The sequence below is a fragment of the Natator depressus genome, chromosome 7 (genome assembly GCF_965152275.1).
Source record: "Natator depressus isolate rNatDep1 chromosome 7, rNatDep2.hap1, whole genome shotgun sequence".
In the NCBI taxonomy this organism is placed as follows: Eukaryota; Metazoa; Chordata; order Testudines; family Cheloniidae; genus Natator; species Natator depressus.
The window spans coordinates 42,929,064-42,954,183 of record NC_134240.1 but is presented as its reverse complement, the minus strand read 5'-3'; the positions used below and the strand labels follow the sequence as shown (position 1 = coordinate 42,954,183).

General features: G+C 47.3%; 1 protein-coding gene across 1 annotated transcript in view; it reads left to right on the top strand.

Moving 5' to 3' along the window:
* STAB1 (stabilin 1) overlaps positions 1–25,120 on the top strand; it is a 98,474-nt gene that overhangs the window by 68,816 nt on the left and 4,538 nt on the right. The window contains exons 45-67 of the mRNA XM_074958262.1: positions 345–419; positions 1,769–1,888; positions 3,055–3,102; positions 3,239–3,322; positions 4,653–4,799; positions 5,302–5,439; positions 6,482–6,541; positions 6,653–6,829; positions 8,916–9,002; positions 11,065–11,211; positions 11,426–11,491; positions 13,726–13,954; positions 14,661–14,810; positions 16,182–16,286; positions 18,343–18,450; positions 19,501–19,694; positions 20,757–20,901; positions 21,762–21,895; positions 22,626–22,791; positions 23,312–23,418; positions 23,748–23,867; positions 24,208–24,360; positions 24,500–24,619. Coding sequence (XP_074814363.1) covers positions 345–419; positions 1,769–1,888; positions 3,055–3,102; positions 3,239–3,322; positions 4,653–4,799; positions 5,302–5,439; positions 6,482–6,541; positions 6,653–6,829; positions 8,916–9,002; positions 11,065–11,211; positions 11,426–11,491; positions 13,726–13,954; positions 14,661–14,810; positions 16,182–16,286; positions 18,343–18,450; positions 19,501–19,694; positions 20,757–20,901; positions 21,762–21,895; positions 22,626–22,791; positions 23,312–23,418; positions 23,748–23,867; positions 24,208–24,360; positions 24,500–24,619 — 2,880 coding nt within the window. The remainder of the gene's footprint in view (positions 1–344; positions 420–1,768; positions 1,889–3,054; positions 3,103–3,238; positions 3,323–4,652; positions 4,800–5,301; positions 5,440–6,481; positions 6,542–6,652; positions 6,830–8,915; positions 9,003–11,064; positions 11,212–11,425; positions 11,492–13,725; positions 13,955–14,660; positions 14,811–16,181; positions 16,287–18,342; positions 18,451–19,500; positions 19,695–20,756; positions 20,902–21,761; positions 21,896–22,625; positions 22,792–23,311; positions 23,419–23,747; positions 23,868–24,207; positions 24,361–24,499; positions 24,620–25,120) is intronic.

Below are 25,120 nucleotides of genomic sequence, written 5' to 3'. Positions count from 1 at the left end.
GTAATCTTTCCCTTGTGAATCTTTTTTACTAAAATTTTGCATCTCTTCTCTTCCATATAGAAGGATCTACTCGTAACTAACTGCTAACTAGAGGGGACTCCATGTCTGAGAGCTGCTAATTGCATATTGGCCTATATAAAGTCTGTTGGCCAAAGGCTGGGGAATTTTCTTAGGTGATTTCATAATAATCACGACCTGGTTATTAATGAATGAACAGAGTGCGCCCCCAAACTATTATGTGAAATATGCTCTTTCTCTTCTCACCCCTTTCTCCTGCTTGAGTACTTGTACATTTTCATTATTGTTTTTAGCTCTACAAAATAGCTTTGTTTTTCCTTCCACAGGTTGCTTGTAACTGTCTTCCTGGCTACAGTGGAGATGGTGTGAAACAATGTGTCCCCATCAATCTTTGCAGTGAGGTTTGTCTGCATTTTCCTCTTACTACTGTCAAAGGACTAAACCCTCAAGCTTTCCTTCATGCAAACCATTAATAGGCAGAGTTATTCAAAGTTATCCAGAATGCAGCAGTTCAGAATGATCTAACTTGTCATGTTATGCTTTTAATATGCACACTAATGCCCTACTGCACTTCTCTGATTCATTGCTTCCTTTCTACTAGACAAGCTGCTTGGCCACTGGAATGGGTTACTAATGTTGATCCAATTTCTAGTGCATGTAAGTTTCCACGGTCCAGAGAAAAACAAACAACATTGCAACTTGCATGAAACCAGCACTCTTATTGGCAGCCTCAACAGAGAAAGCAAGCTCCCCTCTCGCTCCTGGAGGTGGAACTCTGTGTCAGGTTTGAGACCTATTGGTGGAGAAACTTGCATCTTTCATGTTCAACTAGTTTTGCTCTAATCCTCTGTAATAGGCTGGCAGTTTTTATCTGACACACTCCATCCATGTGTTGATTCTGCTGGGAGAGTGTTAAATGAGCTTTTGTTGAATTACCAGTGCAGATGACTCATTAACCCAGCCACATACATATAAGGAAAGTCAGAGAGGCACTGGGGAGACATGATCTAGTGTGTGGGCTGAGCAGTCCTGAGAGAGGAATCCTAGGAGCTGCCAAACATCAGGAGAAACTTTCATTTGAACTTATTTTTAATTTCTTTTTTAATAAAACTAAACCCAAGGGAGGGGAGAGTTTAGGCTCCACATAACATATGGACTGAGCTTTTAGAGCAGGCTGGGAAAGAAGCCTAGTCTCACACAACCCCACAGTTAAGTGTATGGTACTCCATATTACCTCCCCCACCTTGTCTCTCTGGTACTCCATATATCTACTTCAGAAAGCAGAAGAGCTGAACTGAGCGGAACTGCGGTTTCATGCAGTCTACGCCTTCCAAGTCTAGTTCTTAGATGGCTAAGATGCCCCGTGTAGAAATCTTAAAACAAATACCTGCTATGCTATTTCATTACTTTACTTCAGCTGAAAAAGCCACTGTAAACCATTATTTTTCTTCTTCACTAAATTCTTCAGAGCTGTCTTATTTGAATGGCTTTTCCTCTGTTTGGTCTGGTGTAGTTATCTGTCTCAGAGCAGTGTTTGCCAGCGGGGTGGAAGAAAACTTGAGGAAAAAAGACTAATAAAATATTGAGTTTCAACAGGAGTGCATGGCACTAGGGGGGCAAAACCCAATGTCAGAGGTTACCTTAAGTCAGGAACAGGCATGAAGAGTGGGTGTTCAACTGCTAACTGGTAAATAAACCTTCAGACCACTAGCTGTGTGACTAATTGGGATGATCTTATTTTTTCTGCCAGAATAATGGAGGCTGTAGTAGATTTGGTTTCTGCAAGTACACTGGACCTGGGACTCGAAACTGCTCCTGTGGTTGGGGCCATGTTGGAGATGGGTTCACTTGCAGAGGCAATGTGTACCAGGTAGGTAAAGTGCATTCAGCTAGGATTGTGTTTGAACGGGCACTAGTCTGGGTGAACTACTTCCTTTTCTGAAGCAGCACACCAGGAAATAAGCAGGATACTGAACTCTTGTGACCTGGAAATATTTGGAAATTCAGCTGAGGGAAATGTATGAAAGACCCGGAAGGTTAGAAATACATTTAATCCTGGCCAGGCATCCCTGCTAATCAGGAGAAAGCTGAAACAAGAGGAACCGTTCCCAGGAAGACAGCAGTAAAATGCAGCTGCACTCTGAAAAGTGTCCCTGTGAAAGTGGCTCTTGGGGTTCCATGGGTGGGTGTGACTTCCAGCACCAGTGTGTTCAGGGGACAAATAAAGAGTTTTTCAGGAGTGACATCTGGTTCTTCGGGCTGGTGGAACTGGGAGAGCATAACTAGTTTGAAAGGCAGGGGCTCAAGGCAGTCAAGGAGCATGTCACCAGACTGGTTGTCAAGGAGCCCTGGGTTCTGTTCCCAGCTCTGCACCGACTCATTGTGTGACTTTGGGCAAGTCACTGAACCTTTCCGTTTCAACAGTGGTGCCTATAGTAGATCTACGGGGGAAGAGCTCTTTACACGTTTGCCATGTTAACTCCTAGTATTAATTACAGTTGTTACAACAAGGGACAATGTGCCCTGCTCAAGTCTTGTGTGTCTCTTGCTAGCTGTAGCTGGAGATATCCATGCTGTTGGCACAAACAGGCTAACGCAGAGTGGATGTGTGTGGCTGCTCAATGGGCAATTCTGGAAGAAAAGACGTGGCCCAAATGCTAGGCCAGGTAAAACCCCTGAGTTAACTCCTATGAAGGGGGTGTCTACATTAGGCTTTTCCCCTAAAATTTCCCACCCCTGCTACTATGGATAGGTGGTAGCAGCAGGTAGGTCCCAGTGCAGGTTGTCTACCAGCATTTTAACCCCTGTGTTGTCTAACCCTTCTCAAAACCCTGGCTGTAGCAAGGGTGGGAAATACTTGGAAAACAAGCTTAGTGTAGTCAAAGGACCTGAGTCTCTATGGGGTAGGGAGAGCACCCTGGAGGTCAGTGGCAAGGTCAGTTTAGTGAGCTGATGGGAAGGGTTTTCTTTGCATCAAACCCCAAGAGATTTAAATAGAGACTCACCATTAACATTCGCTGTTCTGATTTATTTTAGGAGCTCCTGAGAAGCGAAGCAGCATCCGAGTTCTTTAAGCAGTTACTGGTTGGTGGCAAGCAGTAATTATTGTCTAAAAGTATAAAATTGCCAGGTGTTTTCTTGAAAAGCTCCGACTAATGAGAGTTGTGTTTGGTTTCTGTTTTGCTTTGTTTTTGTTCCTGGTGCTCGCTGTGCGCTTTAGGCCTTCAAAATCAAGGAGTTAAGTGGGGAGGGGCCTTTCACCATCTTTGTTCCACATGCAGATTCAATACAAAACAGTACAACGGTAAGCAGCTCCTGCTTTCGGTCCCCTTTTCTGACTCCCTAGCTTTGTCAGTTATTCGGTGTGGTCAGGCTGTGATGATTTCCTCTCAGACAAAGTTCTGTTTCCTTAGATTAATTTAATTGACTCAAGAGGTCAAAAGCACCCCAAGTTTTTAACTGTATTCAAATCCTGAGGTGCTCATTGAGTTCTTCCTCAGTCTCTGCTCCTATTCAAGCCAATAGCATACTTGTAATGTGGCCTCTGCTATAACAGAACGCTCCACTAGGAGGTGCACTAACCATCTTGCCAGCCAGGCTGGATTCTCTCCTGTTCTGGCATCACAATACCATTAGCTTTAGCACTACACATGACCCCAATTCTGGCGTAGAGGAATCCACCCCTTACTTCATTTTTGTGTTTCAGAATATAAGCTTTCATTGGAAAATTAATTAATTGTCTAACTTTTGTGGTTACCAAGAAAACCTTTAAAAACGTGAGCTGTGTATAAACAGACACTGATGTCTACTTGAATCTGCAGACAGCATGGAGTGATAGCTCTGAGGGGGGTGAATTGCATCCCCTTTTGTGTCCGAGGGAGTGTTAATTCTGAAACATAACAAGGACAATCAAAATATCCAGCTTCACCACAACCCCTGACAACTGGTACTGTGCAGTTCTGCACTGTTAATACAAATATCTCCAGACCTGCAAAAAATTTGGGGCAAAGGAAAATAAATGGAATTTAATATCCCATGGTATTGTTTGTTTTCATACTTCTTTCAATAAGCCTCTCTGTTGGTTCTTTTTGTTGGGTTGGTTTTGGTTTTGTTTCTGTTTAATTTGCATTCTGCTGTACTGCAGTGGTATGGACATGGGGCCCTGTCCACAAGCCTCGAAGCTCAGAAACAAATGGTCTGAAAGGTCAGGGATGTTCATACATGGGGGGTTGTTTTAGTCCATTACAGGGAAAGGGACCTGTGCAAAACCCAGATCTGGATCTCCCCAAAGTAAGCCTGGGGTTTTGGCCTTCAGAATGTGGCCAACCTGGATGCTGACGGTTTGAGGCCAAGGTTACTTTTTCTCCTTGAGCCAGTGACTTGAACTTTGCTCTTACTCCTGTCATCTGAAGTGACTTGGAGCCTCTTTGGAACAGAACTCCATAATTCAGCTACCTGTGATCCATTTTACATGTATTGGATTGGGACTTGGCTTTCAGCAAGGAATGATGGTTAAGGGTTAGTAGAGCAAAAAACTCATAATATTCCCTGTCATTTTAGTCATTGGCTAAATTAATCATTTCCAGAAATGTCCTGACATGATAGTCTATCGTATACCAATTTCCTTCCTTTAGTTCAGTGAATGGAAGAACAAAAGCCTCATCAAAGATTTGCTTCGCTATCACATAGTGAGTTGTCGGAAACTGCTGGCCAGCGAACTGGAGACGCACAAGTCCATCACGGCTTTGTCAGGACACAAAATAAGGATTGTGGTGAAAGAGGTAGTTGTCAGTCATGATTAGGGCGCCGTGTCTGTCACGGATTCCATGACTTTCCATGACCTCCGTGACTTCTACAGGGGCCAGTGTGGCTGACTCTGGAACGAGCTGCTCAGGTAGGCCCTGGGACGGTCACATCAGCCGCTGGTGGAGTGGCCTCGGGGACAGCCACACCAGCCACTGCTCTGGTGGCTCCCAGCAGCAGTCCAGGAGCAGCCGAGGTCCATGGCTCCGGGCAGCGGTGGCTCCCGGTTCTCCCACCAACCTCCACCCCAAGATTTAACCACAGGTATTTTTAGTATAAGTCATGGACAGGTCACAGGCTGTGAATATTTGTTTATTGCCCATGACCTGTCCACGACTTTTACTAAAAATACCTGTGAGCTAGCACCTTTCATCTAGAAGGATCCCAAAGCGTTCTTCAGGTGAGCTATAGTGTGGTCTAAAGTGGGAGGTCACATCTCGCTGGAAATCTGCATTCACTGTATTGTCCCTTCTTCTGCAGAATAGTGTGCATCTAAATGAGGAGGCAGTGATCATCACCAGTGACATTGTTGGCAAGAATGGGGTGATCCATATCATTGACAAGATTTTAATCCCTGCTGATTTGCAGAATCTGAACATTTCTACCCACCTAGCACAGGTATGTCTGAAACAATACCATTTTAATGAGTGATCATCACCCTGAGAGTTTTCCCCAACCCCAGAATGAATGCTAGTGTAGTGAATGAGTAACACTTCTTTATATTTCTTAGGCACAGGTTACTACACTCTAGGAATTCCATTTATCTGTAGTACATGGGGTGGTTTAAGCATAAAGAGGTTAAATTGTGGAGCTAGCTGTGCTTATGGTGCATGCGGATGTGTGTAGTGGGGGGTGAGGAAGCTAGGGTCTATCCATGCAGGCCTGTGATAGGACAAACCTGACAGGTAAAGGTGTGCCCAGACTGCCCTTTGCATCACTGGATAAAGATCACACTGTATGACTCAAAGCAGGTTAACTAAAGCCTCTCTTGCATACTTGGGATGGTCTTCACTGGGCTTTACATTGCAGGTTTTAAACATCCAGCTCTGTATGTCAGACAGGAGCAGTCAAAAAGTCATGTTGCCATTGGTTGGCAGAGCAGCCCCTTTGTTGCCAAATTCATGCCTGGTGTAATGCCACTGAAGTTAATGGAGTTACACCAGGGATGATTCAGTCAGCTTTGCCCATCTGCTAACTCAGGGATCTGCATTTAGTGTTTGCTATCGTGCTGGGGGAACACTCTTTATGTATCACTCTAGTAACCCATGGCGTTCTGGGCCATATTATGTTCAGACATGGCACCCTGTGTACGGTAATGCCTGGACAATTACTTTTGAAATGCAGACATTCTCTTAGGAACTAGGAGAGACTCTCATCTAGAATTATGGGAGTTAATATTGACCTGTCCCAGTGTGTGCTCAAATGCGTAGAATGAGTTACTCAGACCCACTGCTATTTACCTATATTAAATCACTACTCCAGAGCAGAAATTAACAGCCACCTTGTTTAATCAGCCTGTCATAGCAGTCCTCAGAGTCAGCAAATGCAAAGTCTTGGCTCTGAGAATTGACTGAATTTTCTCATTTATTAGGAACTCTAGTAAGTGAAACAAGCTCTCACATTTTGTAATGGTTTTATTTAATTTTTATTATTTTTCTAGCAAAGCATCACTGAGGTGGCAGAATCATATGGCTACAAAATCTACAGCAAACTACTCCAGGTAAATGGTTTGAATTCTCTAGGAATACTCTCTAGTTCTGGGCTATGTGGCTCCTTCATGCAGGCACAGCATGTATTTGTTGTTTCCATGTTGTCTTGTGTCTCTGTACAGGAAGCAGAACTGCTATCTCTGGTTAACAACTCTGCTCACAGACCCTTCACCATGCTGTGGCCTACTGATGCTGTGTTTAACGCCCTGCCTGAGAAGATGCAAACGTGGTTGTATAGTAAAGACCACAGGGACAAGCTGGCAGCCTATCTCAAAATGCACATGATTAGGGACACGAAGGTAAAAGGCTCAAGCCACCTAAATTTATTTTTAAATCAGCCAAGTACTCAGGGGTGAAAGTAAAATTTCTCTCTTACCGGTACGGGGGCGCGGGGCAGCTTTGCCCCCTGGAATAGGCAGGGCCTCGGGTGGGAGGGGCGGGCTGGGGGAGTCAGTGTCCCCCGCCAGCCCACCCGCACTGCCCGGGGCTCAAGCGGCGATTTTAAAGGGCCCGGGACTCCAGCTGCTGCGGCGGTAGAGGCCTGGGGGGTGGCAAAAGGGGCAGGGATGTTAAAGCGCTCTTGTCCACTCACGCCCCTTCTCTACCTACGTTACACTAATGACATCTTCATCATCTGGACCCACTGGAAGGAAACCCTGGAAGAATTCCACCACTATTTCAACAGCTTCCACCCCACCATCAACCTCAGCCTGGACCAATTTACACGGCAGGTCCACTTCCTAGACACCACGGTGCAAATAAGTGATGGTCACGTTAACACCACCCTATACCGAAAACCCACCGACCGCTATGCCTACCTTCATGCCTCCAGCTTCCATCCCGGACACACCACACGATCCACTGTCTACACCCAAGCGCTGAGGTACAACCGCATTTGTTCCAACCCCTCAGACAGAGACCAACACCTGCAAGATCTTCACCAAGCATTCCTAAAACTAAGATACCCACACGAGGAAATAAGGAAACAGATCAACAGAGCCAGACGTGTACCCAGAAGCCTCCTGCTGCAAGACAAGCCCAAGAAAGAAACCAACAGAACTCCACTGGCCATCACATACAGTCCTCAGCTAAAACCTCTCCAGCGCATCATCAGTGATCTACAACCCATCCTGAACAACGATCCCTCACTTTCACAGGCCTTGGGAGGCAGGCCAGTCCTTGCCCACAGACAACCCGCCAACCTGAAGCATATTCTCACCAGCAACTACACACTGCACCATAGTAACTGTAATTCAGGAACCAATCCTGCAACAAACCTCGATGCCAACTCTGCCCACATATCTACACCAGCGACACCATCACAGGACCTAACCAGATCAGCCACACCATCACAGGTTCATTCACCTGCATGTCCACCAATGTGATATACGCTATCATGTGCCAGCAATGCCCCTCTGCTCTGTACATCGGCCAAACTGAACAGTCCCTACTTAAAAGGATAAATGGACACAAATCAGATATTAGGAATGGCAATATACAAAAACCCTGTAGGAGAACACTTCAACCTCCCTGGACACACAATAGCAGATTTAAAGGTAGCCCTCCTGCAGCAAAAAAACTTCAGGATCAGAGTTCAAAGAGAAACTGCTGAGCTTCAGTTCATTTGCAAATTTGACACCATCAGCTCAGGATTAAACAAAGACTGTGAATGGCTAGCCAGCTACAAAAGCAGTTTCTCCTCCCTTGGTGTTCACACCTCAGCTGCTAGAAGAGGGCCTCGATTGAACTAACCTCGTTATCCCTAGCCTGATTCTTGCTTGCATATTTATACCTGCCTCCGGATATTTCCACTCATGCATCTGACGAAGTGGGTATTCACCCACGAAAGTTTATGCTCCAATATGTCTGTTAGTCTATAAGGTGCCACAGGACTCTTTGCCGCTTTTACAGATCCAGACTAACATGGCTCCCCCTCTGATCCTGTATTAGGGTATTCACACACATTTTCATTTAGAAGGTGCCGAATTCAGTTCATCACAATGAGTGACCTTGTTCCTCATTGGCCAGTATTTAGACATCCGCCAGGCATTCAGGAAAATGCCTGTGATTCCTAAAAGCTGTATGGATTCATCCAAAAAAAAAAGTTCTCCTGTTTTAAAAATGTCATCCAGCCTGGTAGCAGAAACACATACCACTTTGGCATCAGAGTCATAAATAGGCGAAGTGAGGTTTGCAAACAGCCTGTAGTGTGAAAATTATTCCTCTGAGCTATTTGACCAGATACTTCAGGATAACAAATACAGCTGAAGGAAATGAGAGTTGGTTTGTGAACCACTTACTAACCACTGACGGGTTCAAATCCAAACTGATGATAATTAAGTAGTTCCAGGAGGGAATCAGTTTGTTACTTCTATCTGTCTTCAGATTGTAGCCGGTAACCTGCCACACATTGCTTCTGTAAGGACCATGCATGGATCCACCATCTCGTTTAGCTGCAGCAAGAACAATGTCGTAAGTAACAGAGTCTTGGTTTTATATTTTTTGTGGAAATGATATATTGAAGCAGTTGAGTTGTGACTGCTCCTACAGAAAGGGTCACCTGCAAGAATTAAACTTAAATTCTCCTCATCTAAAAACATGAGTGTCAACTTTCTGAGCTAAAGGATCAGTTCTTCTGACTGGGAGACAGTAACACACTTATAAACCTCTTTACCTGGCTTAGCCGCTAGAGGGAGGTAAAGACCCACACAGTTATTCATGTGGGTTGTAATTGAATGGTGAGTAGGTACTAAGTGTACAGTGCATGTGTGTGCACTCAAGCAACTGCAATGTACTAGGGGTAACAGAAGGGATATTTTTTATTAAGCAGATGTTTCAGAAACCTTGGAGAGTTAATGCTGTTTTATACAGAACAGGTAGTGAGCTAAATTTAGACAGAAAAATGTAAATGAAAATAGGGAGTGTTTTAAGAAGAGAGGGCCAAAAAGCCACAATTGCTCAATCAAGAAAGAAGACAATTTTGGTTAAAAGCATATCTTGGGTTAGTGGGGAAGTGAAGGCAGCAGTTAGAAATAAAAAAATATATATAGCAAATGGAAAAGGGGGGACTTAGATAACAATTAGTATAAAATAGAAGTTGTGAAGTATAGAAAATTGATAAGGGAAGCTAAAGAACTCAATCTGTTTAGTTTATGCACAAGAAGTCATAGAGGTGGCTTGATTACAGTGTATAACTGTCTCCATGGAGAGAAAAATATGAGCACTAAAGAGCTTTTAATCTTGTGGAGAAAGGCATAACAAGAACCAGTGGCTGGATGCTGAAGCCAGACACATTTAAATTAGATATAAGGCACAGTTTTTTAATAGTGAGGATAATTAATCACTGCAACAAACTCACAAGGGGAGTGATGAATTCTGCATTCCCTGATGTCCCCAGATCAAGACTGGATGCTTTCTGGAAGGCATACTTTAGTCAGCGATAAGATATCTAGCCTGTGTGTACACAAGGTCAGATTAGATGATAGAATGGTCTTTTCTGGCCTTAAATTCTATGAATCTATTGAACCTTGGTTTCTGATAAGTAAGTTCTTCCAGCTTTTGTAAAAGTCTCACTGCTGGGTTTCGCTTCTTCTGGGCTTATGGGAAGCATTTATTGACTCATTGTTTCTCAAAGGCAAGGGGCGTAATAGTTAAACAAGTAGAACTGGGAGCCAAAGGTTCTGGCTCTTAATTAGCTCCAGTCAAAAAAAATTGTCAACATTTTCTTTTCAACAAAAAATGGGTTTTTTTTGTCCAAATGGAAATTTTGCATGAAAATATCCATTTTCATCTATTTTTTTCAAGCTTTTATAGAAAAATTGATGTTGGTTGTTTTTCAACATCTGAAACCTCCCAAAATCTATGAATGTTTTCAATTAATATTTTTTGTAGAAAACAAAATACATTTTTTTACTCCCTCTTAATCCTGACTCTGCTGCTGACTCGCTCTGTGTAGCCCTGATCAGATCTCTTAACCACTCTGTGTTTGCTTCCCATTATTAAAAATGGGTGCAATCTTACTCTCTCACACAGGGCATTTAATTAATTGAGGTAGATCAACTTGATCCTCAGATGGGAGATTCTGTGCAAGAATTTATCCCCTCCCCCCCATCCCAAATACTCAGGACAGAGCATGTGCATGGAACGTGGGACTTAATCGTTTAGGATGAATTACATGCAAATCTGTGCAAGGCTCTCCAAACTTAAGCCCCAGGGTGGATTTGCACAGGCACTGTGGGAATGGGTAGAGTGGCCAGGAAATGTGTCCATCTCTTGTGCACCACAGGCAGGGCCCAAATAGACCAACACAGAGGATCAGCACTTACAGGGATTTAATACCTTGCAAAGGGGCAGCCTGCCCACATTAGGGAATGAAGTGCGCCCGGCTTGGTTCCCCACAAAAAGTCCTGAGTGCCTGTGCTTTGTGCAAGCTGGGAGCTGCATTTCACCCTCTCTGCCCTGCTTATAATGAATAAGACCTGGCAGATGTGTTAGAGCTGAGCAAATCATTCTCTTTTCCTCCTCTTCCTTGCAGGGGGAGCTCTTAGTGGACAATGGCAATGCCAAGATTGTCCAGAGGCACATGGAGTTTGATGGGGGCATTGCCTATGGCATTGATCAACTGTTGGAGCCCCCGAACCTGGGGTCCCGCTGTGATGATTTCCTCTCCGTTGAGCTCAGGGTGAGTGCTTAGGCTCTTATAAATACTAAAGTGCCCAACACCCACTCGGATGTGCAGTCTGTGTAGTGCTACAGTGTGCTGCAGCCCGTAAAAGCAAACAGGATTATTGACAGGCTTGGATGTCGGGCAGGGTGAGCTCACCACCCTGTGTTGCAAGCAGGCCTGTAATGGACAGAGAAAGTGAGATGTGTTTGTTTTTCTCCTCCCCGCTCAGGGTTCAGTTGAGAGCTGTGGTGTTTGTGGTTTCGAGCCTTCCTGTCCCGCTGGATCAGTTCAATGGGTAAAGTGTGCAGCTCTATCAACTTACTGAGTCAGTCACTGCTTGTAAATTACTGTCTATGGCTCATTACAGCTCATAAAGCTCATTACAGTGCTTTAACAGTAGTCAAATAACTAACCACCAGGGGTGGAATCTCTGAGCCCCATGTGACTCTGCACAGAGGTCTGCCAGTGTAGAGTCCATTTACAGGATTGACACCTAAATCAAGCACAGCCATGCTATCTGTTCTTGACTAGTGTCCCTCACTTCTTGTTTACACTGTAGGCTTTGAACCATTCAGGTTCAGTCCCAGCAGCTGCAGAAGTCTAGGTCATGCTGCGCATGATGATAATGCAACCCTGTATTCAGAGCATGGCGCACACGCCATCCTCTGGGATTGGTTGCCTCTTAGTTTTTCAGCTACCCACTCACAGTAACTCAGGCGCCTGAACCAGCGAATGTGGTTGCAACAATGACCCCCAAAGTTTGGGGCAGAGGCCTGCGTGGTGCCTTGGTGGAGAAGTGAATGACAACACCATCACACCCTCATGTGGGTAGACGTGTACAAGGCAAAACAAACCCCTCAGTACTTCGCTCTTTTCATTCTGGTACCTATTTCTGTTCTAGTGTCACGCAGTTTTACATGGGTCTCAGTAAAGGGTGGCAGAAAGCTGGACTAGCAGGTGCTGCTGCAGGTCAGAGTTAGGTTGGCAGAGCCGTGTGATGTCCCGAGTCCAGAATGGCAGGGGTTTGCATCCAGGCTGGAATGAGGTGCACTGGCAGATCTGGGAACAGCTAGCTATGCCTGCCACCTGCCCACCCAGTGCCTGTGGCTGTCTTGTGCTGCATCTCTTGCTTCCATTGACAGGACACTCCTCTCCAATAACTTTCCAGACAGCTCAGTGGTTTGTAGAGGGCGCTGGTTTTTAATTAAGAGCTTAGTTGGGCAAGTTGCAAAGTGGAGGTGGGGGTGGCATTTCCTGTGCAGTGCCCATTAGCAGGAGTGTAGAAGGGAGAATGGACTCCTGGTCAGGGCACTGGGCTGGGATTTAGGAGACCTGGCTTCAATTTCCTTCTCTGCTACAGACTCCCTCTGTTACCCTGAACAAGTCACTTAATCCTTGTGCCTCAGTTCCCCACCTGCGCAATGAGGATCATTCCCTACCTCGCAGTGGTGTCGGGAGGTGCTGAGTTGCTATGGGAGTCGGGGCCTTCTGCTATCATAGCCGTACGTTTTCCATCAAGTACCCAAATGGCCATTGGATTTTTTGGCTGTTTCTTGTAGACTCCAGCAATCTTCATGCTACTTTGGTGTCAGCCAGGAGTGCTGGGTCCAAACAGCAAAGGCTCTTTTATTGCCAGGTTAGCAGTTTAAACCTTGGTTTGGAAATTAAAGAGCAATTCATCCTTCCCAGGACCAGAACCTGGGTACTGTGATTTAACCCTAAAACCCAGGGTCCTTGCTGCTCAGGTCACTTTTTGTAAGGATTTTCCCTGGAAGCTTGGCCCATACGCCAAGAGCCAACCCTCATGTAGTGCATTGTCATTTTGGTCATCAATGGGGATTGAACCTGGGACCCCCTGAGTTAAGAGCATGAGGCTATGCAGCTTGAACTAAAGTACTGATGCCCCTGGCTGGCACCTGCTGGAACCTCCTCTTCGCTGTGCATGATGCACAGAGGGAGACAGAGAACATACATTGAACAATGGAGTTACACATGCTGCACACTGGTTGGCTGCTGGCTTCCACCTCAGAGCTTGCTGTTGTTTGGTGATGCAGCTGCAGACCTCTGGGATGACAGGGGCTACTTAAATGTGACATTACTGGTAAGGCGCAGCAACAGGCTACTGGGTATAGATTTGTACCTATGCTCACACCAGCCTGACCACTCTGATCCTGGTGAGGCAACAAGTTTTCACTTGACAGCTTGACCATTGATTGTTCCATGCCAAATTCATTTTCTGCGTTGTCATGTACCACCGACTGCCTGATAGCTGCAAACACGGATTTCTACCACCACCTGCCCCTGTCTTCTCTGTCCTTCATCCCTTGCCACCATTTGTAAGGTGATTATACTGAAAAAGGAATATCGGTAGCGCCTTCCTCCAGTATGTGAGTTGGTTTTTAGTTGTAACAATTTTACTAATGTCCTTGGAGAAGTTTCTCCCTTTAGTTAAGGGGTGGGGAAGTAGCTAGTTGGGACAAACCTCAGGATATTGACGGTTTTGACCCATTGTTGTCATTTTCCCCACAGGGCAAAAGCCAGACTTGCTTTTATTACGAAAATCCATTTTCCAGATTCTCTTATTTTTCACACCGCAACTATCTGTTATCAAGACCTCATTGGTACCCGTCAGTGTTTGATAACGGCAGTCGCTGGCATTCTCTTCGGAGGTCCCTGACAAAAGGGTGCAGGAGGGTCTGTTTCTCCACCAGCTGGGTACCGCAGTGCTGTGCAAACCACTATGGAAGAGACTGTCAGGGTGAGAAATCTGCACTGCTGCGCCCACCCCTGGCACAAAGGAATTCTTTTCTCTTGTCACAATGAGGTGCCCTCTCTTAGCCAGATGGTGGTGCCTACCCATAGATGCTGCTTTGATGGGTCACCATGAAGGCTGGTAGCTGTCACATTTTTGTCATGATATTTCTCTGTGTGCAGTTTTTTCTTTCTAGCCCTTATGTTGCAAAGATAATCTTATGGTGACCAATGCAGTGCTGTCTTCCTGTGTTATTCCAACCAATAGTGCTGCTGCAGCCAGTTCCTTTTCTTTATATAAAGCAAGTTAGGAGAGTCAGGAGATATGCAATAGCGAAATGAGGTTTCTCGTCATTTTTGCATGAAAGTCATGGCAAGGGGTTATTCCCATAGACATTTCGCAGGCATTACAGAGTCTGTGGGAACATCCCTTCCGTGCACCTCACCAGGACTTTGTTAGGGCCACCTGAGGCAGCCCCTGAGGAATCCATCCCAAGGGTGAGGTGAGGCCCAGTGGATGCTGGGACACCAAAGCTGTGGTGAGTCTGGGGTGTAGACTGGGAACGCTAGCTTTATCCAGTAAACCCACCAAATTCACTCTTTAACAACTAACCAAGTTTTTATGAGTAGTTTTCCCTGCCTCCAGGAAAAGCAGGAACCTTTTCTTGCCTAGTCTCCAGTTTGGGTAACTTATCGAGGCTCTGTGTTTTCAGTCTGCCCAGGAGGGCTGGAGGCTCCCTGCAGTAACCGTGGTACTTGTGATGATAGGATCGATGGGTCAGGACGATGCAACTGCACCGAGGCTTTCATTGGGACGGCTTGTGAACTGTGTGCGCCAGGCAGATACGGGCCAGGCTGCCAAGGTACAGACCTATAAACAGATAACCAGAAATGACAGTGACGTGTGTGCGCATCGTAGTGGTCTGTGCAATACACTGAACAGACGGCAGAGGATGGGATTAGTTCGTTTGACCTGACGGGGGGTGGTAGACTTGGGGTTAGATCGTCTGTCAGACCTGGGGTTAGAGGAGCAGTTTCTATAGGCAATGACGACTGTTTGGTCTGTAGTGCATTGTGCTCCAAGGGGTAAGGAAAGCCCCACCGAAACTCTGGGCTCATATTGTGCTCTCGATTTTAACATTTTAAGCAGAACTCCTCACTGAAATCAGTGTGAGGGGTTACCCTTACGTGAACAGCACATTGTGGCCGCTGGGACGGTTATGATAGCATAGAACTGTCCTTATTCCAATAACAGAGAGGTCATCAGATTATAGCTACTGTGGAGGGGAAGCTGCACCCTTTCTTAATCCCTCTCTGCAGGACTCTGTCATCAAGCCAGCTGAATAACACTGGCTGCCATTTTTCCTGAGGTGTAAGAGGCTGGGCTGTGATGTGTACATGAGGCAATTCAAGGCCAGGCCGAGTTGGGTATTTCCCAGTACACTTGCTTCAATCTTATAATTCACTGATGCTGAGACCTTTAGGTGTGTAAGACGCTCCCTCTTCCCCACTTGATGCAGTTAAGCAGCTCCATCCATGTCAGAGAGAGTTAAGCATGTGCTTTGAGGTGTGAATGGGCCTCTAATCAGACAGACTTCTAATTAGAGCTGCCATGTATCCTGAATTGGATGGGCTTGCGAGACACTGGATCCCCCTGCAGTCTCTTTTGGGGTCAGTGCTGCCCTGATGTGCTGTGTCAGGCCAAGAGGAAGACAAGACCAGGGTTAAGAAGCATGAAACCTAGACTCCTTCCCTAGGTTTGGCATTCAATGTGCGGGACTCACAAGCATGGGAGAAAGTTTAAAAGGGATTCACTGACTGGGGAATTTTGAGTAAGTGACTCACAAGCCGCCAAGGGGAGGAAAAAGGAAGCTAAGGGCATTTGCCAGAGGGCTACAGAGCAGAGAGGGGAAGGGAGCCCTCCAGGAGAGGTTAAGCAAAGTTTGGTTGGTCCATCACTAGTCAATGCCCTGGACCGAGCACAGACGGGTGTTGGGGAAGAGGCCAGGGACATCAGCACAAGCAGCGAGAGTTTCTGGCTGCAGTTTTACAATTGCACACAGACTTGTGGTAATCGCCCGTGAAAAATTCTGCAGGCACAATTCTAAAAGTCCAGGCCTACACAGAGCCCTCATGTAGCCATATGCCAAAATCCATCTTCCAGCGCTACCCTTCCCTTCTCAAGTGGATCATCTTACAGGTGTGTTCTTGTCTTCCTGTCTGTTGCTTTGCAGAGTGTAAGTGCACAGAGAATGGGATGTGTAATGAAGGCTTGAATGGGGATGGGATCTGTTTCTGCACTGAGGAATGGACAGGAGAGCGCTGCGAAACCAAACTAGGTAACTTACACTTGACTCTACAGGTGAAACTCCCAAGTATCGTTCCTTCCCTTGGGCAGGTGGTTCTGTGAATGGGCACCTGTAGCATCAGTCACATGTTGTCTTTTATTTCATGCGTATCAAATTTATCTCTGTCCTGTTAGGTTTGTTCTGGATGCATGAGCCCATCTGTTGCTATCTTATTTTTACAGCATCCAGACACGTTGCTGCAAAGCAGCTCTGCTCTGGTGGCTCAGCTGGGGTGAGGTTTTGTGGCTGGGTTGGCGTACAAGCACTATTTTTTGTAGCTCATGCTGTGGAAGTGAGTTTGTAGGAGAAATCTGAATGGGGCGAGTGTGGAGTCCGGACACAGTACCTGAGAGGTGGGATCCCCAGCTTGGGTAGATGTACCTGTGCTAGTGTAATGCCTAGAAACCCCAGTTGTCAGCAGGCAGGATAGAACATGGGATCTCTGAAGCTTCATGAGTGAGTCTCTACTGCATGAGCAAAAAGCCACATGGCTGTTAGCCAAGCTTGTAGAGGACTCATCAATCTCTAGAGTCGAGGTGCCATTAGAGGGAGACAGAGCACCACACCATGCAGGCATGGGTTACACTAGATTGACTTGAGCTAGTGCCTGAAGATAGCCACGTGGCCTTTGGTGCAAGTGGCAGCTCGGGCTGACTGTCCATGCCCAATCCCGCCCGACCTCCTGGGAACACACTAGGGCTGCTAGCCTAAGCCACCGCCTGTGCCAACATGGCCACACTGCTACTTTAGGTGCTAGTTCAATCCAAGCTAGTGTGTGAATGTCTATTTGAGCTGGGAGTCCAGCTGCAGTGCAGACATACCCAGAGATTCTGGACAGCACTCCAGGCGTGAGAGAAGGCAGCTGCAATTGCTCACGTTTCTCTGTTTGGACCCCCACATTTGAGTTTAAAAATTTGGCCCAGCATGCCTAGCTAAGGCCCATGGACGTGCTGACAGTAGACGATAGCAGCAGCCAGAATTGGACATAGTAAGAGGAACCGTGTGGAGAGAGGGGCAGGAAATTCATAGTGTAGATCTGGGGGTATTAAGGAGCAGAACCAGGTGCACCAGAACGTGTGGCAACCTGAGCCAAACAATCCCTGCCATACACTGCTACAGTGAGAACACCACTGAGCTGAACACTGGAACAACCCGTCCCTTTGGAACATCTTTGCTTCTTATAATGTTCCTATGAAGAGCTCTGAAATGGGGCAGGTAGTCCCCAAAGTGTGATTGTTCAGTGCTGGGTGGGAATTGAAGGCCTGATCCTGCTGGGTGCTGAGCACCATCAGTTCACAATAAAGACCATGGGAGTTGTGTGGGCTCTGCACCTCTCAAAATCAGGCCCTGAATTATTATACTGCATAGGGCCCTAACTCTGCAGAGACTTAAGGCAGACTTGATCCTGCCAATCTGCTTCAGAGAAGAGGATTTTTTTTCTTGTATCTTGGGAACCCATTGATCTAAAGAACCCAAATGTGCCCCCTGAGGCCTGCCCTGAGATGTGATCATGTTCAAGATGATCTGAGCAGACAAGTGGTTTCAAAAATACTTTGAAAAAGTTGGCTTTTTAAAACAGAACGCTGGTCTCCACTGGAGACCTGGCTGGCCCATAACGACACCTGGGGGTTTGGGCAACTAGGGTTGGAACAAAGATACAGGAAGTTAGGATGTGAATGATCCGGAGAGTTCTCCATTTTTATTTAAATTGAGCAAGAGGGAGGGTTTAGGCAGCCTGTGGGGTGAAGGGCACTGATGGGGAGCCAGGGGACGGAAATGGGGTCAAGCGGGAGGAGTGAGGTGGACTGGAAAGAGGGATGTTGCTCCAGGCCAGGGGATCAGCAGGCCAAAGGGTATGAAGGTCACAGTGGGAGGAACTAGGCATGGAGACCAGCCCCAGCTTGAGGTAGGGAGTGGCGGGAGATGCAGGAGCAGAGCTGCGCCGAGCCTGGAGTGGGAGGGTGGAGCATAGATTGCAGCAGGACTTGGAGATACGTCTGCATGCACAGTGCAACCTACTGATTTGAATGGCTTGTTCTGTGACTAGCTGCAACGCCGGTGTGTTCCCCAGCTTGCCACCCCAACGCCTCCTGCCGAGCTGATAATATCTGTGAATGCAACTTACATTATGAAGGAGATGGAAGAACTTGCACAGGTACAGTTGGAGCACATGGCCTGGGCCTGAGCTGGGCAATCTCTAGTGTTCTGACAAATGTGGAGATGTGGGTAGTTTGGAGAATGAAGACAAATTAAGGTGGTATCAGACAAAGGAAAGATGGGGGAAATAACACTTACTCCTCTAATCATCCAGACCAGGGATCTCAAACTCAAATCACCACAGAGGCCACATGAGGACTAGTATATTGGCCTGAGGGCTGCATCACTGACACCCCCGCTGCCCCCAGCCCCGCCCCCACTCCACCCCTTCCATGAGGCCCTGCCCCACCTCTTCCAACCCCTTCCCCACCCCCATTCCAACCCCTTCCCCAAAGTCCCCGCCCCGCTTCACCCTCTCCCTGCCCCTATTCTAACCCCTTCCCCAAATCCCTGCCTCTTCTCCGCCTCCTCCCCCCTCCCTCCTGAAAAGTCCTAAGCACTGCCAAACAGCTGTTTGGTGGCAGGAAGTGCTGGGAGGTAGGTGGAGGAGCGGGGACGCAGCATGCTCGGGGGGTGGAGGAGGGGCGGCGGGGGGAGTTATGGCAGGAAACACAGCCCACAGGCCACATGTTTGAGTCCCCTGATCCTGATCCAGACCTTTGTGGAATGATGCAGGTGCTTTGTATTTAAATGGCACAGTGCAGACATTATCAACCAATCAGTATTTAGGCTTGAGATTTTCAAATCTGCCTAAGGGATTTGGATGCCTAATTCCATCTCAGCCTTAATGTATACGATCTGTTTCTATTTTAATCTACAGGGAATGCCATTAATAAATACCAGTCCCTGTATCCATTATTGTGCAATATTCCTGTTCCTGCCAGGCACATTGCAGTATACAGCTACTCTCTAATTGCACCCACTGCCATTAGTTTGCTAATATTTAATTGTGGTATGAAAAGACCAAAAAGGTATTTGTGAAAGAAGATTGATCCATGCAGGACTCTCCCGAAGTCACACTGGGGACTGTCCCACTAACAAGGGCTGGAGGATCAGGCCTTTGTAAAGCCTGCTGAGTTAAAAGGCTGAACTGTCTTTCTTGCCTTAGTGATTGACCAGTGCCGGGATGACAATGGAGGGTGCAGCGAGCATGCCAACTGCACTCAGGTGGGTGTTCAGCTCTCCTGTACCTGCCTACCGGATTACCAGGGAGATGGCTACGTCTGCAGCCCCATAGACAGGTGTGCGGATGGCAGGAATGGAGACTGCAGCGAGCACGCCTTGTGCATCAGCACTGGGCCAGTAAGTATGTCGTGAACACCAAAGGCATTTGGCTGCCCTGCCCATGTTGTGGGAACAGCATTGAGATGGATGAGGAACACTGGCACCACCACACAGGTGCAATGGCTGCAGCTAGTCTACATGGCAAGAGCCATGAGCAATAGCTTTCTAGTCAATGCCTCCCCAGTCATTCAACCCGCCCGATTCCCCAGGGCTCTCTTGTCACCACGTGCCATACTCCAAAGGTTGGGGAAGCCTGCCTTGCTGCTAGCTTTCAGGGGTTAGCGTTCCTCCCCATACAGCATGGCGTGTTCTCTGCTTAGAGTGAACCCTGTCCCGTAGAGTGTGGGGGGGAACAAAGAATGGTGTGAGAGGGACTGCCTGTGGGACGGGGAAAAAGCTGCCCCCTCTCCCCCCCTGCAGTGGCACCAGGTCTCTTGCAGAGGGGCTGGTGACTGTTCTGCTGCAGTGGGAGGCAGGACTGGGAGAGCCCATGAAGGCGGGAGTGGGGGGGGGGTTTCACAGCTGTGCCATGGAGCTCTGCTCCGTACAGGGCAGTGTGCAGAGAGGATTTGGAAGAAGGCCAGCAGCAGTGCTACACAATTCTGCTTGCTGCCTCCCTCCCCTAGCAAGAGGTTGGGTGGCAAGGGCCATGGGAGTGACACCAGTCCTGCGGCGGGAGTGGCAGCCACGGAGCTGCTTTGCAATCCTGGGGGGTGGGAGGGGCATTTTTCCATGTAAGTTTGGCTGGACATAGGATTTGTCCCCCACAGTGACTGAGCCCATCCCCTCTCTGGGGTAGGGCCACCACGTTGGGAGCATATTCCACGGGGTCACCTTGTGACATTGCGATTATGGCCTCTGGTGGCACCGCCCGATCACACCACTTCTCAGGCCAAGGGAGGAGCTCAGCCTGGGTTGCAAGACAGGAGGTTGTCCTGTTACGGTCAAACTTCGCCCAGAAATTTCAGGATGGTCAGCAACCCCATTGCTAGATCCAGCCAGGCCTCAGCAGGAGATCATGGGGTTCCCGAGCGCTGGGACTGGCCTCCCTGCTGCCCCGGGGATTCCTTTGTGTTGCAGAACGCTCGGAAGTGTGAGTGCAAAGCAGGTTATGTTGGCAACGGAATCCAGTGCCTGGAGGAAGCTGTGCCACCCACCAACCGCTGCCTGGAAGAGAACGGGCACTGCCACCCCGAGGCCATTTGCACTGATCTGCACTTTCATGGTACGAGTCCTTGTTGCCACCACTTTCCTCTTCAGAAAACAGGAGTTGGGGAGGCAGAGGCAGTTCTGTCACCTCTTATTTCAGACCACCCTGCATAGAGAAGATGGGTAGCCCGTTTTCCGGCCCCAGGCTCTATCAGACATAAAGCCTGTTTCCTCCCCTGAGATTTCTACCTCAGACCCAGTGGGGGCTCAAGGGTCCCTTAAAATTCTCACTCTCTTGCCTCTGTCACTTGTTAATGTGTAAAATCTCACAAGTTAAACCAGGTCAAGCTGCTTGGAAGAGACTCGAAGAAAAGCCCTCATGCAGCAGGAAGTGGTGGAGTTGGGTCAGTAGGTGGTGCTGTTCCCCCTGAGTCTAGGTTGAGTCAATAACCAGTATGGAGTTAGGGAGCACTGGTGCAGAATGGCTTCCATCTTCCCCCCCCAGAAGTGGCTGTATTTTAATGATAGATAACCCTGCTGGTGTGTGTATATATCCTTTAAAATATCAAAAGTAGATTAGGTCTGCCAGGTCAGATTCAGTGGTGTACACTGGCTGCTTGGCATTGCCAATGTGGTGTCCAGCAGCTGCTGAATCTGGCCCTTGCTCTCTAGGTGTGAGAGTGAGAAACACACACACACTTTTGTGTAGATAAGTATTTAGGATCTAGGTGAAAGGCACTTTATAAATATATATTATGTTGGATCTTCAGATGCAGCCACCTTGCTGATTTGCAGGAATAATCGAATGCCCCTAAAATTGTGCCCGAGATTATTTTCGGCTGTAAGATCAGAGGGCTCTCTCCCAGTCAGGCCCTGAACCTGTGTTTCCGGAGAGCTCCCTGTGAAGTGACATGCACTGGCATGGTTGTTTTCCAGACAAAACCGTTGGCGTGTTCCACCTCCAATCGCCAAGAGGGAAGTACAACTTCACCTACGGGGAGGCTGAGGCTGCCTGCCTGGCTGAAGACGCTGCTTTGGCCACTCTCCAACAGCTCTCAGCAGCTCAGCAGGTAAAAGCAGAGTCACAGCTGAGCCAGCTCTTGTACCTCAATGGGCCTGAAAGCGCCAGTTTGGTGATGGGCGCAGTGATCCACCTCGTTTTGGCTTTTTGGCACCTCTCCTTTGGGTTGGAATCCCAGCTTTAGCAGCAATGTGGGAAGCAACCCAGGGCAAGTGCTCTTTTATACAGGGTTCTGAGTGTGTCCATTACAGCAGCCAGGCACACGAGTCACATGGCCATTAGCTATTTCAATAGATATTATCCCTTCAAAGTGCCAGGTGCCTTGCACTTCTTTTTCTGTGATGGGAACACGCTGAAGCTGTGTATGAGCCACAGTGCCCCAGAGCAGTGGGGCTGAGGCTGATGTGCTTTGATGGGCTGGATAAATGCCAGGCAAATGAACAGTATGGGGTGGTGGTGTAGCCGTATCAGTCCCAGGACATGAGAGAGACAAAGTGCGGGAGGTAATAACTTTTGGACCAACTTTGGTTGTCTTTCTCTTGCCCAATAAAAGATAATGCTTTATGCCAATGAAGCATCAGGTTTCTGTTTGCCTAAGTAAAATGATGTCCTTCCAGCCTGGGCAGTGGAGAGCAGTGTATGAATTACAAGGGCAGGAGTATCTCCTTTATATAGGGCTTTCAGTAGAGAATACTAAAATGAATCAGTGCTGTTATAGAAACTGATTCATGGCTCATACAATCCTGTCTCTCACAGGACAACTTCTTTTTCTATTGCAGATGGGTTTCCATCTATGCTTAGTTGGTTGGCTCAATAATGGCACTGCAGGATACCCAACTGTATACCCGACCCCCAGCTGTGGCTCCAACCACATTGGCATTGTGGATTATGGCTCCCGAAAAAACTTGACTGAGAGGTGGGATGCTTTCTGCTACAGAGCTAAAGGTATGGAGAGACTCAGTATTGGCTCTGTTGGAATCTGTAGCAGGGAATGTGATTATACACGTTTGTATCTCAAAGGCGTGTTATATCAAGAATTTATGCTCCTTTTGATTATGCACACACCACAGCGTCAAGGGGAAAACCTACCCAACACATCTGCAATACACTGTCTCTCTGTAAATGCTACACTTGCCGGTTTCCACTACATTGGTTTATGCCCTGAACATTCTTATTTAATAACATAAAGCACCAGAGATCTCAAAGTGCCTTACAAAGGCAAGTAAGTGTTTTGAGCCTCCCTGTTACAGATAGAGAAACTAAGGCACTGGGGCTTAAGTGAGCTGCCCAAGCTTACGCAGTGGTGCAGAGAAGCCAGGGTTTGAACTCCTAGTCCAGAGCTCTATCCACTGGACCACAGCTGCCTTCCGCATGGACAGAAATCCTAAGCAATAGTTCAGTGTATTTGTTGTCTGAAGAGCTCACACCCAATCCTGTCCCGCTCACATCTTTCTCCCCTTTGCAGATGTGAGGTGTAATTGTAGAGAAGGGTTCATTGGAGATGGCTACTCCTGCAGTGGAAATCTCCTGGCTGTGCTGGCTGAGCACTCCAACTTTTCAACCTTCTATTCTGTAAGTGTTGGTGCCACATTCCCTCTAGCCGGGGAAGTGGGAAGGGACATGCTCCTCAGCAAAGCAAAGAAGGGAATAATAGGGAATCCCCAGATCGCAAAGGTTTGGAAACGAAAATCATTGAAATGGAAGACAAGATTGTGTGCTCTCTGAAGTGCCATGCAGAGTGGGAGAGTCAAGCTGCTTCCTCTCATTGCCAGTTAATGTCTCTGCTATTCTAGCAAAGGTGGGGAGAATTCACGTGACATCTCCTGGGTTCTGCTGGCCAGAATGTTCTGACAAACCCGCAGCTTCAGGCTGGAACTTAGGATTCTCTCTCTCTCTTCCAGATGTTACTGGATTACACCAACGCCACGCAAGATGGACTTGAGTTCCTCAACTTCCTCTCCAATGACACCGCATATAAAACTCTCTTTGTACCCTTGAATTCTGGCTTTGGGGTCAATATGGTGAGAAAGCTGGAGAGAATATGGGATTCTCTCATCACTGGCAACACAGAATCTATAGCCCTTTGAATACAGTGTTGTTGCTTCCTTGAAGGATTAGGGAAACATGCTCCAGAATGGCTGAGTGGGTTTTATGTCTGAAGTGGGTTTGTTCTGGCTCTCTTTTGCTTGGAATGCAAGAACTAGTCTGGCGCCTTGTCTACACTGCACTCCAAGAAGTCTTTCTCCGTTGACTCATTGGACAGCATACAACTAAAATGTTGAAAGAGCAGCAAATGCCTGACTTATTTTTCCTCTGCTTTTGACTCTGCCTCATTCTCACTTCTAAACTTTGTTTTCTCAGAAATTAACATGGGAGGAGCTGAAGCTCCATGTCTCCCTGAGTGATGTTCTCCTCTTGAGCTCCAATCTCACCAATGGTACCGTTATACCTTCCTGCTCCGGCTACAACCTTCTCATTGCAGACGCTCCCCTGCTGAATAGCACGCAGCCCCCTGTAAGTATGTTGGGCCAGTTCAGTATTCAGCTAGCTTCTCTTGCGTCTAGGTAATGGGTAGCGTTTCCTGTCCAAAAAGGCTTTTTCTAAAACATACTCACATTGAGTTCCTTAATATTGCTGCTTCTTCTTGTGACAGGGTTCCAAAGTGGTTAATAATACCCTGATAGTACAGTGGGACATTCTGACTTTCAATGGAATCATTCATGCCATTGAGGGGCCACTGAGGATGCCTCGGCAGCCTGTGCACCTGAATCAGGCAAGTTGCTTGTTCAATTCCATTGAGAGTTTAAATGGCAGGTTTAAGAACACATGTTGGGTTCGGTTACTCTGCATCATAACAGGACGAGTCCCATTCGGTGTGCTCACCAAGGCCCTACTGTGCTGCGGCCTGTGTCATTAAATAGAGTCCAGCCTAGCCGTACTCTGCACTGCTGCAGTGAAGAACCAGACTGGGGCCATACAAGCTTGGGCTCCCACTCTTCGGGGTAGCTGTGATGTGGAGAGCAGGGAGATAGCTCGGTAAGGGTAGGGCGCTTGCCTTAGAAGTTGCTAGCATGTAGAATTTTATCAACGGACGTTTGTGTTAGTGTGTGTCCTCGTATAGTCAATCCTAATGCATTCTGTATGGTGTAACGTGGCAGGAAATCCCAGTAAAGCAAAGCAAGAATTATTCGGTCATTTGGGCACAAGGCTACAGCTGAGGCTTGTGCAAGTAACGTAAACTTGCTGTGCCTCAGTTTTCCCACTGGTAAAATGG